Source organism: Narcine bancroftii, chromosome 12, assembly GCF_036971445.1.
Source record: "Narcine bancroftii isolate sNarBan1 chromosome 12, sNarBan1.hap1, whole genome shotgun sequence".
NCBI lineage: Eukaryota > Metazoa > Chordata > Chondrichthyes > Torpediniformes > Narcinidae > Narcine > Narcine bancroftii.
Genome location: NC_091480.1, coordinates 40,311,283 through 40,324,268, shown reverse-complemented (window position 1 = coordinate 40,324,268; position 12,986 = coordinate 40,311,283). Strand labels below are relative to the sequence as shown.

Below are 12,986 nucleotides of genomic sequence, written 5' to 3'. Positions count from 1 at the left end.
GTAGTGACAGCTGCATACACTGAAACACATCACAGGACACAGCGGGGTTTCAGTTACACTGATTTATTTGAACTTCACACGCGCCCCTTTAATAGCAGGCATGAGCTCCGCCCCGCGCAGGCGGTGACATGCTGCCGGAGGCGCGCGCCATGGCCTAAGCCATGAGGTACTGTGAAAACACCGACAGCACCATCTTCCCACGGCTGCCCCACCAGCGTGTTGTTACAAGCGGGGCCAGTTCACCATGAGCAATGTGCGCTGCCACACAACCACCCCCCCACCCAGAACTGGCTCACGCGTCTCACCGCTTGGGTGGCAAACCCCGTCATTTGGGTTGGGCCATCAGCACTGGTTGGCTAAGGTCCAAGTGAGCCACTTTGAGCCTATCTGTCGTAAACAGCTCCTCCCTGGCCCCAATGTCTAGAGTAAATGTCTTGCCTGAGTGTTTCAGGACTTTATAGGGGCCCTCGTATTGGCGCTGCAAGGGGGGCAGGGTGTGGGCCTCGCTGGTCGAATACAAAGACTCGTAGCCAGCTCTTTGGGGATGCATGGTGGGGGGGTGGGGGCACCAGTGATGCTAGCTTGTCCCGCCAGAAGGGCTTGGTCCCTGGTGCCAGTGTCTGTGCTTGGGCCGAAGAACTCGCCAGGTAGCAACAGTGGTGTGCCGTAGACCAGCTCTGCGGATGATACCTGCAAGTCTTCCTGAGCAGAACCCCGGGCAAGTTGTCCACCCAGTTGGGGCCGATGAGCTGCGCCATGAGGGCCTGGGGATGCTGAGCAGTGGTGTGGTGAAGCTTGATCCCCAGGTTTGCCAGTTGTGACTAATGGGTGGATGTGAACTGGGCGCCCCGTCGCTCGTCATGTGCGCTAGAACACCAAACCTGCCAATCCAGTGGGTGAGCAGGGCTCTGGCGCAGGACTCAGTGGAAGTATCTTTGCGCGGAATGGTTTCCGGCCACTTCGTCATGCGGTCGACCACAGTTAATAGGTAGCGGGCGTCCCTGGACACCAGTAGGGGGCTCATGATGTCGATACGGATGTGCTCAAACCTCGGCCTGGGGGCTCAAATTGTTGCACCGGGGTTTTAATGTGGCCCTGGACCTTGGAGGTTTGGCACTGTGTGCAATTCTGTGCCATCTGGGCGACTTGCTTCTTGAGGCCATGCCACACGAAGCACTCTGTCAACTTGTGCACTGAGGCCTTGTTTGAGAGGTGCGCCAGGTCGTGGATCATCTTCAAGGCTTGCGGCCTCCATTGCTGCAGAACTACCGAATGCGGCGAGCTGGTGGAAACGTTGCAGAGAGTAGCGGGTCGGGGCTATCCGGTAGTTTTAGGTCCTCTAGGCGGAGGCCTGTGACGACAGTTCAGAAGGCCATGACAAAACAGAACATCAGTGATGTAGCCAAATGCAGGGATGTCTGAAGTTCACTGATAGTGGGATTAACGATGAATCAACTCAAGTTGATTGGCACAAGTACAACCTGATGAAACAGCGAGTGCAAAACACGCAAACGCCTAACACACGTACAGACAAACCTATGCTAGACAGGTGCCAACACATACACACACACAAATAAACAAATGAGAGTCTTGGATGGGTCGTGCGAGCAGTTCTTTGGTCGTTCAGCATCCCCACTACCTGTGGGAAGAAGCTGTTCCTCAGCCCGGTGGTGCTGGCTTTGATCCTCCTTCCCCGATGGGAGCAGCTGAGAGATGCAGGGTGGAAGAGGACCTCACTGGGCTTATTGTCACAATATCGCTATGAACCGAAATTCAGACGGTGCAGGGAGATGCACCCACAACCATAGCAGTCATTAAAATTACAACATGCCGCACGAGACGGAAAAGGATGGGAAATCCTCCGTTGGGGCTGGTGCAAAGTGTGCGCAGTTTCAGCAGTGCGGCCAGATCCGGATGGGAATCGAGGAGCCCAGCTGGAGTTTGAGGCTCCAGGATTTGCGCTCGGTTCGCCGGACTCGGCTGCGCCGCCTGCGGCGAGAACGGAGAAGCGCAGCGAGGGATGCGCATGCTCGTCGCGGTGCACGCTGGAGTTTCTGGCAAGATGGCCGCGCGTGTGTTGTCTAGGTGTTTGCGCCGGTGGCCGCAACCTTGGACCGGGCCAAGGGCAAGCCTGGGAGCCAGGGCCCAGCTCTCGGCCCTAGGGGGTGGAAACTGCTTCCATAGTCTTAGTGGGCAGGATCCTGCTGCAAGGCATCTGGCACAGGTAATCAGAAGGCTGGAGCGGGGCTCTGAGCTGGGCAGAGAGAGCCCCACACGAGTGAAGTAATAGATTCCAGCTGGAAATTTCAATCCCTTATGGCTTCAAAGTCCGAGTTGGACCACTGATTATCGGTTCCTGTCACTTGCCAAGGTCAGGACATTTTGGAAAGTCTACAGACGAAAGTGCTGGAGAAACTCACCAGGTCACGCAGCGTCAGTCTTTGGGCAAGTTATGAACCAGAAGGGGCAGGGGTAGAGGCCAACGGGTGGATGTGGATCGGAGGGGAGTGCAGAAAAAAAGAGGGGTGGGGGTAATTATGAATGAAAAGGAAGGGAGTAATTATGAATGATGAGGGGTGGGGTAATTATGAATGGTGGGGATAATTATGAATGAAGAGGAAGGGGGTAAAATTATCAACAATATCAGTCATCATAGTTGGCCTGGAGGGATATTGAGTTGCCAGAAACTTTGTAGTAATGGTTCAAATGAGAAATCTTGTCATCAGGTGAATTGGAGGAGAAACTGCAGAAAGGTACATGTTTGGGGTTAGACCTTGTAGTGTGTGTAAGGACAATAGAATTTTGTCCTGGTGAATGTTTTTTTTAAACAACTGGGGCCTCAAAGGAAGAGGTAAGCATTTGACTGTGCATATCAGTATTTGTAGAATTGATAAGCAAAGGGCTAGATAATAGATTCTGAAAGTACAACTGTATTGGGGGTGTTTTACAGGAGTGTCCAAAGAGGGAACTGGAGTTTGTGTGTGTGTGGTGGGGAAGGGGAGGGGGGAAGAAATAGGATGAGATGGGGGGAAGCATTGCAAGGGAGAAGATGACATACATGTTTGACATAATGAAACTGCTTGGGTTTTGTTCAGTGGCAGGGTGATGGATATAACTGAGGGTTGGGGATCTTCCACTGAAAGTCAGAAAGCCATGGGAATCAAAAGAGATCAAAATCAAGGCTGAAGGAAAAAAGCTATTAAAATATGAGGAAACCTTTGTGGTTCTTCACAGACTGTGGAGAAGGGTGGAGCTTGGTACAAGAAGCTGAAAGGAACATGCTCGTGGAGTATGGGAGACCCCAGGTTGTGATTTTTGTGATAGGTCACAATGTTGCTCCAACATTTTGGGTTGGAAAGTAAAGATACTTGCCAGGGGGAAAGAATTTGGGGGTTGAATTAACATCAGCTATCCCACTTTCTGTCAAAGCGAGTTTTAATGCTATTGTCCTCTATTTTCATGAATAGTGAGGAACGGTCAAGAGAGCAGATACGGGGAGTAAGGGCTGAGGAAAGCTGACCAAATTCCAAAGTGGAACACTGTTAGTGATCTGAATCAGAAGGGGATCAGTATATTTAAGCTCTAATGTTGGAGAGAGTAGGTTGGGCAATGGAACAACAACTACAAACCCCTCAACTGCCCCTTCAGAGAAAGATAAGGGAGCCATAAAGGTATATTTTAAACTGAGTGGATAGGTGGAAGAGCAAGTTAGGTTTAGGCTGAGATTTAGAGGGATGAAATGCATGGTAATGGGGAAGTAAAGTGGGAACAGCTGAAGTAGAATTGGTAGTGCAAGCCCGAAGCGGTAGCTAGAACCCGCTCTCTGGACTTGAGGGAAAGTAAAAAGCTGTACGTGTTTGCTCATATGAAAATTGTTAGAGTATAATTATCCCAACAAGCATGGAAAAAGTATGATGAATTTCTCAGACCACAGGAAAAAAGGATGAAAGCACAGCTGCAAAGTCACTGCGCAAAGCTGTTTGTGTTTTTGGTTGTGAGATAACATGGGTTGTCTTTGCAGAATGGTAGAAAGTTTGCCTATTGTCCTTGCCAGTATTTATCCCTCCATTAGCCAAGTACTTTTAACAAGATAGTTCCTTGCTTCAAGATGATTTCAGTCTTGTGCCATGCTAGTTCTCTTCCCAGTAGACCTCCCTCATCAAATGAAGAACCTGCAATAAATACACAAAAGTGCTGGAAAAATTCACCATGTCTTGCAGCGTCCATAGAAGGCAAAGATATATAACTAACATTTCAGGCCTGAGGTTTTCTTCATAGTGTGACCAAAGAGCAGGCAGGTGCTTGGATAAAAAGGTAGTGAGAGGTGGGAAAAAGGGGCCAGAAGAGAAGCACAGGTGGACACAGATAGGTGGGCAGGAGAGAAAAGTGAGGAATTGACTGGGGAGGAGATTAGCTCTGTGAATGCAGAGCTGGAAGAAAGGAGATAGGGAAAGAAAGAGACAAGGATTGGGGGGGCGAGAGAAATGCTGCAGGAACTCAGCTGGTCTCGCAGCACCCAAAGGAAGAAAAGATATATTACTGATGTTTTGGGCCTGGCCCTTCATCAAGGATTGAGTGAAGAAACACTGAATTAAAGGCTGGGGAAAGAAAGGGGGAAAATGGGAGGGGGAGGCAGGGGAGCAGGGAGGTGGGGGGGGGTCCATCCCATTCTAACCAGGAAAAGCCACAGAAAAAAGAAGGCAGCCTATGCACTGACCGACGTGACGCGACAAACCCATAAATACCCAAGTATAAGTTTCATATCTTTGTTGTGAGTGTTTGATGTTTAGTGTTCAATGTTGGCGGGTGGGGGTGGGGAAGGGAATTAAAAAGAAAAACAAACTCCATGAAAAGATTGTTTGGAATTAACAAATACAAAGTGAAAATAATGTTGATATTGTTGGAGTTTGAGTGGCAAAACTATAAAATAGTCAAGAAAAAGGGTGGGGGGAAGGTACAGACTAGCAGACAAAATATCCATTTAACTAACTCCTTTTGATATTAGAGGATTCTAATAAACTTTTGTGTTTGAGCACCTTGTAAAGACTTGTGAAGTAAATGCTTACTTCACTTTTTTGTATGTTTACCACAAATAAAACCTACTATCGGTAATTATTTTTGTTTCTAATGTCATTATTTATGTTGATAATTTGTGGTTTAAAATGCATTGAATGCATTAAAAACAAACATGCTACAAAGAAAATGATACCATGGTTCCAAATATGAAATTGTGAAGAAAGCTTTTGTGATGTGAACAGGATTGGTATGATAGCGGCCATATGCACAGTATTATAGTAGTTTCAATGCGCAGACTCCATTATTTAATTGTTTTAGTTCCTTATTCATTTTGATATCATTTGGAGTTCTGACACAGTACTTTTGGATTCTATTGTGAATTTCAGCCCCTCAAAAGTAGCACAGGCTGAGCACCCCTTATCCGAATACCTGAAATCTGAAATGATCCAAAATTGGAAACTTTTTCCATCTGTAGTCCCATAAGAAACTACATAATAGAGTTTAGAAATCCGGATCGGAGAACGGGACGTAGTGGACGTATGTGGTGCATTATAGGATGTAGATGCATCTGTAAATATTTGTATTGTAATGTGAATGCATGTATCTTTATGTCTGAGTGAATGAGTGGATTTTGTAAATGGTGCTCCAAAATCCGAAACACTTATGGTCTCAGGCATTTTGGATAAAGGGTATTAAACCTGTATCCATGTAATAGTCAACCCTGTAAATTTAACACAAAAAATGGTCTACAAAATTTGAGTTTTACACGAGTGTACACAGTATATGAACAGAAAATCTGAAAACCTCAGCTTATCAAATCTGACCTGGTTAGAGAATAAATTAATAGATTAATGAACTTCTGCCAGAACTGAAGGAATCTTCTGCAACTCTTAGTACTTCAATTTGCATCTTTCCAGCTGATGACGAGAGGATGAGCTATATTTTGGTATTGCTGCAAATTTATTGATTGCTATTGTACTTTTATAAGATTTGAATTTCTATGCATTATCCCAGAGCAATGTCATAATGTATTTGTGCATATTCTGTAGATTAGTGTAGTAGGGTATGTTATTTGTATGTTTAAAATCCACTTATTTTCCCCCATTGCAGAACTGCAGTTTGTTCCGACAGACATGTCGCCAGTATGGGGATCTGCCTCCTCTTTCACTGGACAGCATCCGAGAGCGAGTGCTTTATGTGTTAAAACTCTATGACAAAATTAACTGTGAGAAGGTACAGCAACATTTTCGTATGTGAGATGAATACGTTACTTTCCTGTGAAACTATGATAACAATGTTTTTGTTTAAAACAGCAGGTGAATAAAAAGATGGTTACTGTATAAGCTTAAGAAAACATTATGAAATTATGCCCCACCACTGAATATTTCCAGCATATTGCTTTTAGAAATTATGAGTGTCTGCATTTATTTGGATCTTTGATAGCATGCAACATTTGTGCAAAATTATGATTTTTGAAGCTGACTCAGTTGACTGGGAGAGATGGGGAACACACAAGGGCTGGGAAAATTGTATCTACCTATTAATCCTTAGGTAGAATTGGATGGTAGATCATATTATTTTCTAACCAACTGGTCCTACCTGGAGTTAGATTTTGCAGACATGTATAAAACTTTGCCATATGCTGCATTATTTTACTCGATAAGTATCTAGAAGTTTAAAATAATTATTTGGAGACTTGAAGATAATTGAATAATTAGCTTGGAGACATTGGCAACCATGGATCTAACTAATTAATGCTGGAGTAAAGAACATGTCTCAGCAGTGATCATGACAAAGTTTGTCATTATTGATGATTCATTAATTTTCTTGAAGAATGGAAATCAATCAGAAAATATGACAAATGTATTCCTGTCCTAGGGAATGTTTAATGGGTGTTGTAGAGGCCAGTTTTTGAGAGAAACCAGAGTTGCATCAAACATCAATACTCTGAGCTATAAAAGAGGTTGAGTTAGAATTGAGAATGTACAGTGATCATGTGATACAGCTGCAGTCCGTGTACCAATCAGACATGATGCAGAAATCTTGCTGGAGAAAGAGCTGGTTATATGTTTCCAACTGAATGAACATGCCAGTGGACATTTCCCTCAGATGATATGAGGAGAAAAGGGCAACAAAGTGATGAAGTGGGTGGTGTTGCTGCCTCTCGGTTGAATAACTCTGGTTTAATATTAATGCTATCTGCATGGTTTCCATGTTCTCCCTCTGACCACATGGGTTTCCCCTGGTTTCCTCCCACATCCCAAAGAAGAGCTGATTGGCAGATTAATTGGTTACAATAAATTGCCCAGAATGTAGATGGATGATAGGCAAATCAAAGAGTTGATGGGCATGCAAGTGGAAATAGGTTATGGGGAATTCAGTAGGAGGATGGGATTATTGTGAGAGCCAACATACACTGGATGGGCTAAATATGAATTAGGAGGGGGAAAGAGTCTTGAGATCTCTTGATGAAAGGTTGTGACCCAAAATGATGATAATTATTTTCTCCCACTGAAGCTATTCAAACCGTTGAGTTCCTGCAGCAGATTGATTTTTTTTTTGGGTCTAGATTCCAGCATCTGTTGTCTCTGTTAGGGTAAAAAAGAACTTGTTTGATGAGATGTTGGTGATTATCCTCGAGGTTTCTGTTAACTGTGTGTGAGTGAGTTCCAATGCACCCTTTATACTTACAATGCTGTCTGTTTTCAAAGCTTCTTGTGAGCTCCCACTTTATGAAAGATTTGGGATTGGACAGTTTGGATCAAGTTGAGATCATTATGGCCATGGAAGATGAGTTTGGTAAGATCTTTGCTACCTCTTCCTCTAATTGTGAACTTCTAATTCAGAGCTTATCCTCTGAATGGTAGTCCCCCATCTCAGACCGCAATGATTTTCACTATAATGCAGCTATCAGAGATACTTTCAAGTGGCCATAATATACAAGGCTGGACTTGGTCGTCATCTTACACCGCAGGAAGATGCAGACACTGAAGTTCTTTTGGTGATTCTAACTGAGCTCAGTCCCATAACTAGCTCAATGGATAACCCTTACAGTGCCTCTTTACAGCAAGACCTGGAGGGAAGAGTAACAAATGTTGTGCTACCCATGCCAGGCAGTGATCACCTATCCCTGACATTAAAAATCACTGCCAAGACTGATCCATTCTCCCCTCACTCCATCTATCACTATCAACAGCTTTGGCCGCAACCCTACTGATGTGGCATGTTAATAAGATATGGGAGCAGTAGGCTATTTGGCCCATTAATTCCACTCTGCTATTCCATCTTGAACTGATCCATTCTCTGCATTCAGCCCTACTCCTTCCCTTTTCCCCATAACCTTTGATACCCTGACTATTCATTATTGGAGATTATGTATTCTGTGGCAAGTAACTCACCTCGGGGTTCCCCAAATCCTTTCCAGTATCTTTAAGAAAACACATAGCAGAAAACCACTTAAACTTACAGCAGTGCGTTTATTCAGCTTCAGTTACACTGGTGGGAGTGAGAAAGTGCAAGAGTTCTGCAGCTATTGTTCTTTCTTTATCAACAAATATACTTTCAACACGTGAAAAGTTCAACTCAAAGCATAATCTTCTAGTCAACCACTTCACTAAAAAGTCCTTTCTAAGCTCTTTATTAAAGCATTAATTCTGTTAATGGGTTTAATTAAGATTTTGTTAGCCTGCTTGCTCTAACAAGAACCCCACAATTCTCTACAATGCCATCTATTTACCTGGTTGCATGCAGCAGAGAAACTTGTGCAAAGGAATCTGCTTGATGGGCAGTCGATCCACCACGCAAAGATTCATTCCCTCCAGCACCAGTGCTACTTGTGAGGTGTGCAGTTACTCTTGGTTCAAGTGCAGCCACTTGCCACGGTTACTTTTGACAGCAGTTCGCATCATCCCCAGAAATGATAGGGCCAGGGTCAGCTGCGGGGTACCTGGTGGATATCTGGAAAAAGTGATGCCGAGCAGTGCTGAGTTATGATGTCCGTGATTCAGGCTGCTTCATCGCCAAGAGACGCTAATCTTCTCTTCTGCTATAGGGTTTGAAATTCCAGACGCAGATGCAGAAAAGTTAATGACGCCGGAAGAGATTGTAACTTACATCGCAGACAAGAAAGATGTGTATGAATAAGGCTATTCTGTCCCTAGAATATCATAACCGGGTAAGAGCTTTTCTATGGCTAAAGGTGCACATTAATCTGACTGCAGTCATCTGATCTGTTAAAATGTACTGGGTCTATTTTCTCTGAGATCCCTTGGAGTCTAATGTAATGCAATGACAGTTGTGATTTGTTATTGCATTATTTATTTGCAACCATGTCTGCCTGTCCCGCGTCGGACTTGTCAGCCACAAACGAGCCTGCAGCTGACGTGGACTTTACCCCTCCATAAATCTTCGTCCGCGAAGCCAAGCCAAAGAAAGAAAGATTTATTTGAGTTGTTTCTATGGGTGGTGAGGAGTTGACATGGTTTGAGCCAGTCTTTAGACTGAGAGGTGGTTGGGATGTGAAAGTTCCCAATAGTAAGAGAGCTCTTTGTAGAAATCATCCAATAAAATAGTTATGGTTATGACATGAATATGTGCCCAGAAAGCAGTGAAATTATAGCAATATGAATTAATACTCCAAAGATGTTCAAATACCAGTACAGGAGTTAAAGAATGTAAATTCAATAAATAAATAAAATTTAAAAATTAGACGTAAAGCACCGTAACAGGCCCTTCAGCTCACAAGGCCGTACCACCCAAACACCCTATAACCCCAGTATATTTTGAAGGGTGTGAGGAAACCTGAGCGCTCGGAGGAAGCCCACCCAAATACAGGGAGAATGTACAAACTCCTCACAGGCAGCACTGGACTTGAACCTGGGTCACTGGCGTTGTAATAGTGTTACAATGACTGCTACACTAAGTGTGGAGCACGTGATGGAATAAATAGTAACCATAGATCCACAGTCCTATTAGCAGGAAAGGAAATCTATCATCCTTGCCAAAAAACACACAAATGCAGGTCAAAAAGTGCCTTTAGCAAAGGTAAAGATATATCACCAACGTTTCGGGCTTGAACCCTTCATCAAGGTATGGGGGAACATGTCCGAACAAAAGGAAGGAGGGAGGGTGGTGAGAGGGGGAGATGATAGGTGGGGGGGGACCGCAGGAAGGTGGCAGGGGAGGAAGTACAAACTGGATAACTGGATCAGTGGAATGCAGTGGAAGAAGGCAGACATTTCAGAGGCTCTGGACTGGAAGACCTCATCTTTGGAGCCGATGCGGTGGAGATGGAGAAAGTAAGTGAAGGGGATGGAGTCCTTTCAGGGTACGGGGTGCGAGGACGTGTAGTCCAAGTAGTTGTGGGAGTTAGAGGGACCCCACCATCACCCATAAAGGCACTGTCTCCAACACCATCTCTCTCCCCATCGCCCCCCGGCATCTTCTACTGTGGTTGTAGGAGGTGTAATACGTGCACCCACACCTCCTCCCTCACCATGGTCCGAGGTCCAAAACAGACCTTTCAGCTGAAGCAACACTTTACCTGTACCTCCAAATAACTAATTTACTGCATCCAGTGCGCCCTCTGTGGCCTTCTCTACATCGGAGAGACCGGTCGCAGATTAGGAGACCGCTTTGCCCAGAGCCTCCTCTCCATCCGCAACAAAAGCAACTTCTCTGTAGCCAACCATTTCAATTCTGAGTCACACTCTCAAGCTCACTCTACCCCACCCTGATCACCCACACATTGGAGGAACAACACCTCATTTTTCGTCTGGGCACCCTCCAACCCCAGGGCATGAACATTGAGTTCACTGCATTCCACTAATCAGCTTGTCCTTTTTGCCCCTCCCCACCCCAACCAGTTATTCCAGTTTCTACCTAGAATCCTTCCCCGCACCCCCCCCCCCCCCCAACTCCACCTATCATCTCCCACCCTCCCCCCTTTTGTTTGGACATCTCTCATGTTCCCCCACACCTTGATGAAGAGCTCAAGTCCGAAACGTTGGTGATGTATCTTCACCTTTGCTACATAAAGGCACTGTTTGACCTGCTGAGCTTATCTAGCATTTTTGTGTTTTTTCACTTAACCACGGTGTCAACAGAATCCTGTGTTTTACCTCTCATCCTTGCCAAATCTGACCCATATATCTAAACACAACTTGTTGGGGGAACTCAGCGGAGAAAATGAATGGTCGACATTTTCACCCAAAACCCTTTATTTTGTGTTTTACTCTTACCCTTTATTAAGATCTCTGTCACAAAAACGTTTTGGACTGAAACGTCGACCATTCTTTTTCTCTCACTGGTGTTGCTTGATCTGCTGAGTTCTCCCACCAGATTATGTTTAGCTTCAGATTCCAGCAACTTCACCTTGTCTCCTTGACCTGTATATTTCTTCAGTAGTTTAAATGTTAATTATCATGAGAAATTTGTCAAAATGTTGCTTACAATGCTACCAGTTTCTAAAGGGTGATAAATAATGTTGGCTTGAATTTATTTTGAAAGGCTAAGTAAAATACAGACCCTCCATAACATTTGGGACAAAGACTTTTCCTTTATTTGCCCCTGTGGTCCACAGTTTTAAATTTGTAATCAAACAATTCACGTGATTAAAGTTCACATTCCAGATTTTTTTTGTTCAATTGAATAGTTTATTGCCACATGTACACGATACAGAGAAAAACATTTTTTTAAATTTGATATCCAGGCAAGTAAACATGAATGAGGTTGTCTTATCAAGAGACACTAGACAGTTTGGGTCAGTATTTCTTGGGAGTTTAGAAGAACAAGGGCTACCTTATTCAAATATACAAGTTCCAAAGGAGTCTTGACAGATCAACGTTCAGAGTTTATTCAAGGTTATTTGTATACATTTTGGGTTGACAATGTAGAAATTACAGCACTTTTTATACATAGTCCCCTCATTTCAAGGCACCATAATAGGTGGGACATTTGGCTACAGAGGTATTTGTGAGTATTCAGGTATGTTTAATTGCTTGATTGGTACAGGTATAAGAGAGCTTGGCTTTCTAAGCTTTTGATCACCTTTGGAGTCTGTAGTTGCCGCTTCTCCGTCTGTGATCAACTTACTCTGCACAGACCAGTATTCAGGCCTGTGTGTTTGGGAAAAATTACAAACATTTGCATAAAATTATTCTAAAACCAATCTTTTCCTTTTGCAGGTACTTGCTGCCAGAAGTTGTATCCAAAATATTGGCAGTGCTTGAACCACAATGTGCTGCTTTGGCTTTTGTTGTTTTATTGAGATGTGATGTTTCACATTCTTCAACCTTTATTTGACTTCAGGAAAGATTAAATTACAATTGAGGACTTGGGCCTGGGCATGTGTGGCTGTTTATTAATTGGATCGCTCTGATGCACTAAATCCTACATCAGTGAATGACAGTGGCTATTGTTTATTGGAAGCACTAGAAAGTGTTCAACCTATTCTTCCATTCGATGAAATTGTAGACTATGTCCTCCCCATATCACACCCCATCTTCCATATACCTTGGGTGCTTTATATCAGGAAGTGTTCCACATTTACACAAAACCTTGTGTTTCCTATTTCCTCTCCTGAATGCCTTGGCTCATAGATGAGTGTTGTGGTCCCATCCTAGAGTCTGCTAACAGCAGGGTGAGTCCATCAGCTCTTTACAGAGTCGTTGGTGTGTTAATTAAATTGCCTTCATCCAAGGACTGCAAGCCTATTGTTGCGCAAAATTATTGAGTTAGTCAAATTGGTAAAGGTATAGAATAGTTATGGTATAATTAATCAATGGAGCAGACTTCAATCGATGCAAAGGCCACTTGAAGTTTTTCATATTCTTCACCTCCCCTGTCACCTGTAACTAGATGGTGAAAGAGAAAGCCAGTAATCATACCACTTTGAGTAATCCCTATGCCACAAGTGCTCTGTGATTAGCAAGGGATGTGGGTGGAAAGTAAAAGTTTGAAAGCCACTGTTT

The 12,986-nt window shown here is 44.0% G+C and overlaps 1 protein-coding gene across 1 annotated transcript; it reads left to right on the top strand.

Moving 5' to 3' along the window:
- Positions 1-2,012: 2,012 nt before the first annotated feature.
- On the top strand, positions 2,013-12,353 carry LOC138747228 (acyl carrier protein, mitochondrial-like). The gene is made up of 5 exons (XM_069906261.1): positions 2,013-2,224; positions 6,127-6,249; positions 7,728-7,815; positions 9,068-9,190; positions 12,201-12,353. The coding sequence occupies exons 1-4, from the start codon at positions 2,021-2,023 to the stop codon at positions 9,157-9,159; spliced, it is 507 nt and encodes a 168-aa protein (XP_069762362.1). The 5' UTR covers positions 2,013-2,020; the 3' UTR covers positions 9,160-9,190; positions 12,201-12,353.
- Positions 12,354-12,986: the final 633 nt, after the last annotated feature.

What these genes read in the sequence shown, in the direction of transcription:
- LOC138747228 (XM_069906261.1), top strand. Translation starts at nt 2,021, where the DNA reads ATGCGCATGCTCGTCGCGGTGCACGCTGGAGTTTCTGGCAAGATGGCC. An exon ending in CTGCAAGGCATCTGGCACAG is followed by an intron (nt 2,225 to 6,126) that starts GTAATCAGAAGG and finishes CCCCCATTGCAG; the next exon opens with AACTGCAGTTTGTTCCGACA. An exon ending in GGCCATGGAAGATGAGTTTG is followed by an intron (nt 7,816 to 9,067) that starts GTAAGATCTTTG and finishes CTTCTGCTATAG; the next exon opens with GGTTTGAAATTCCAGACGCA.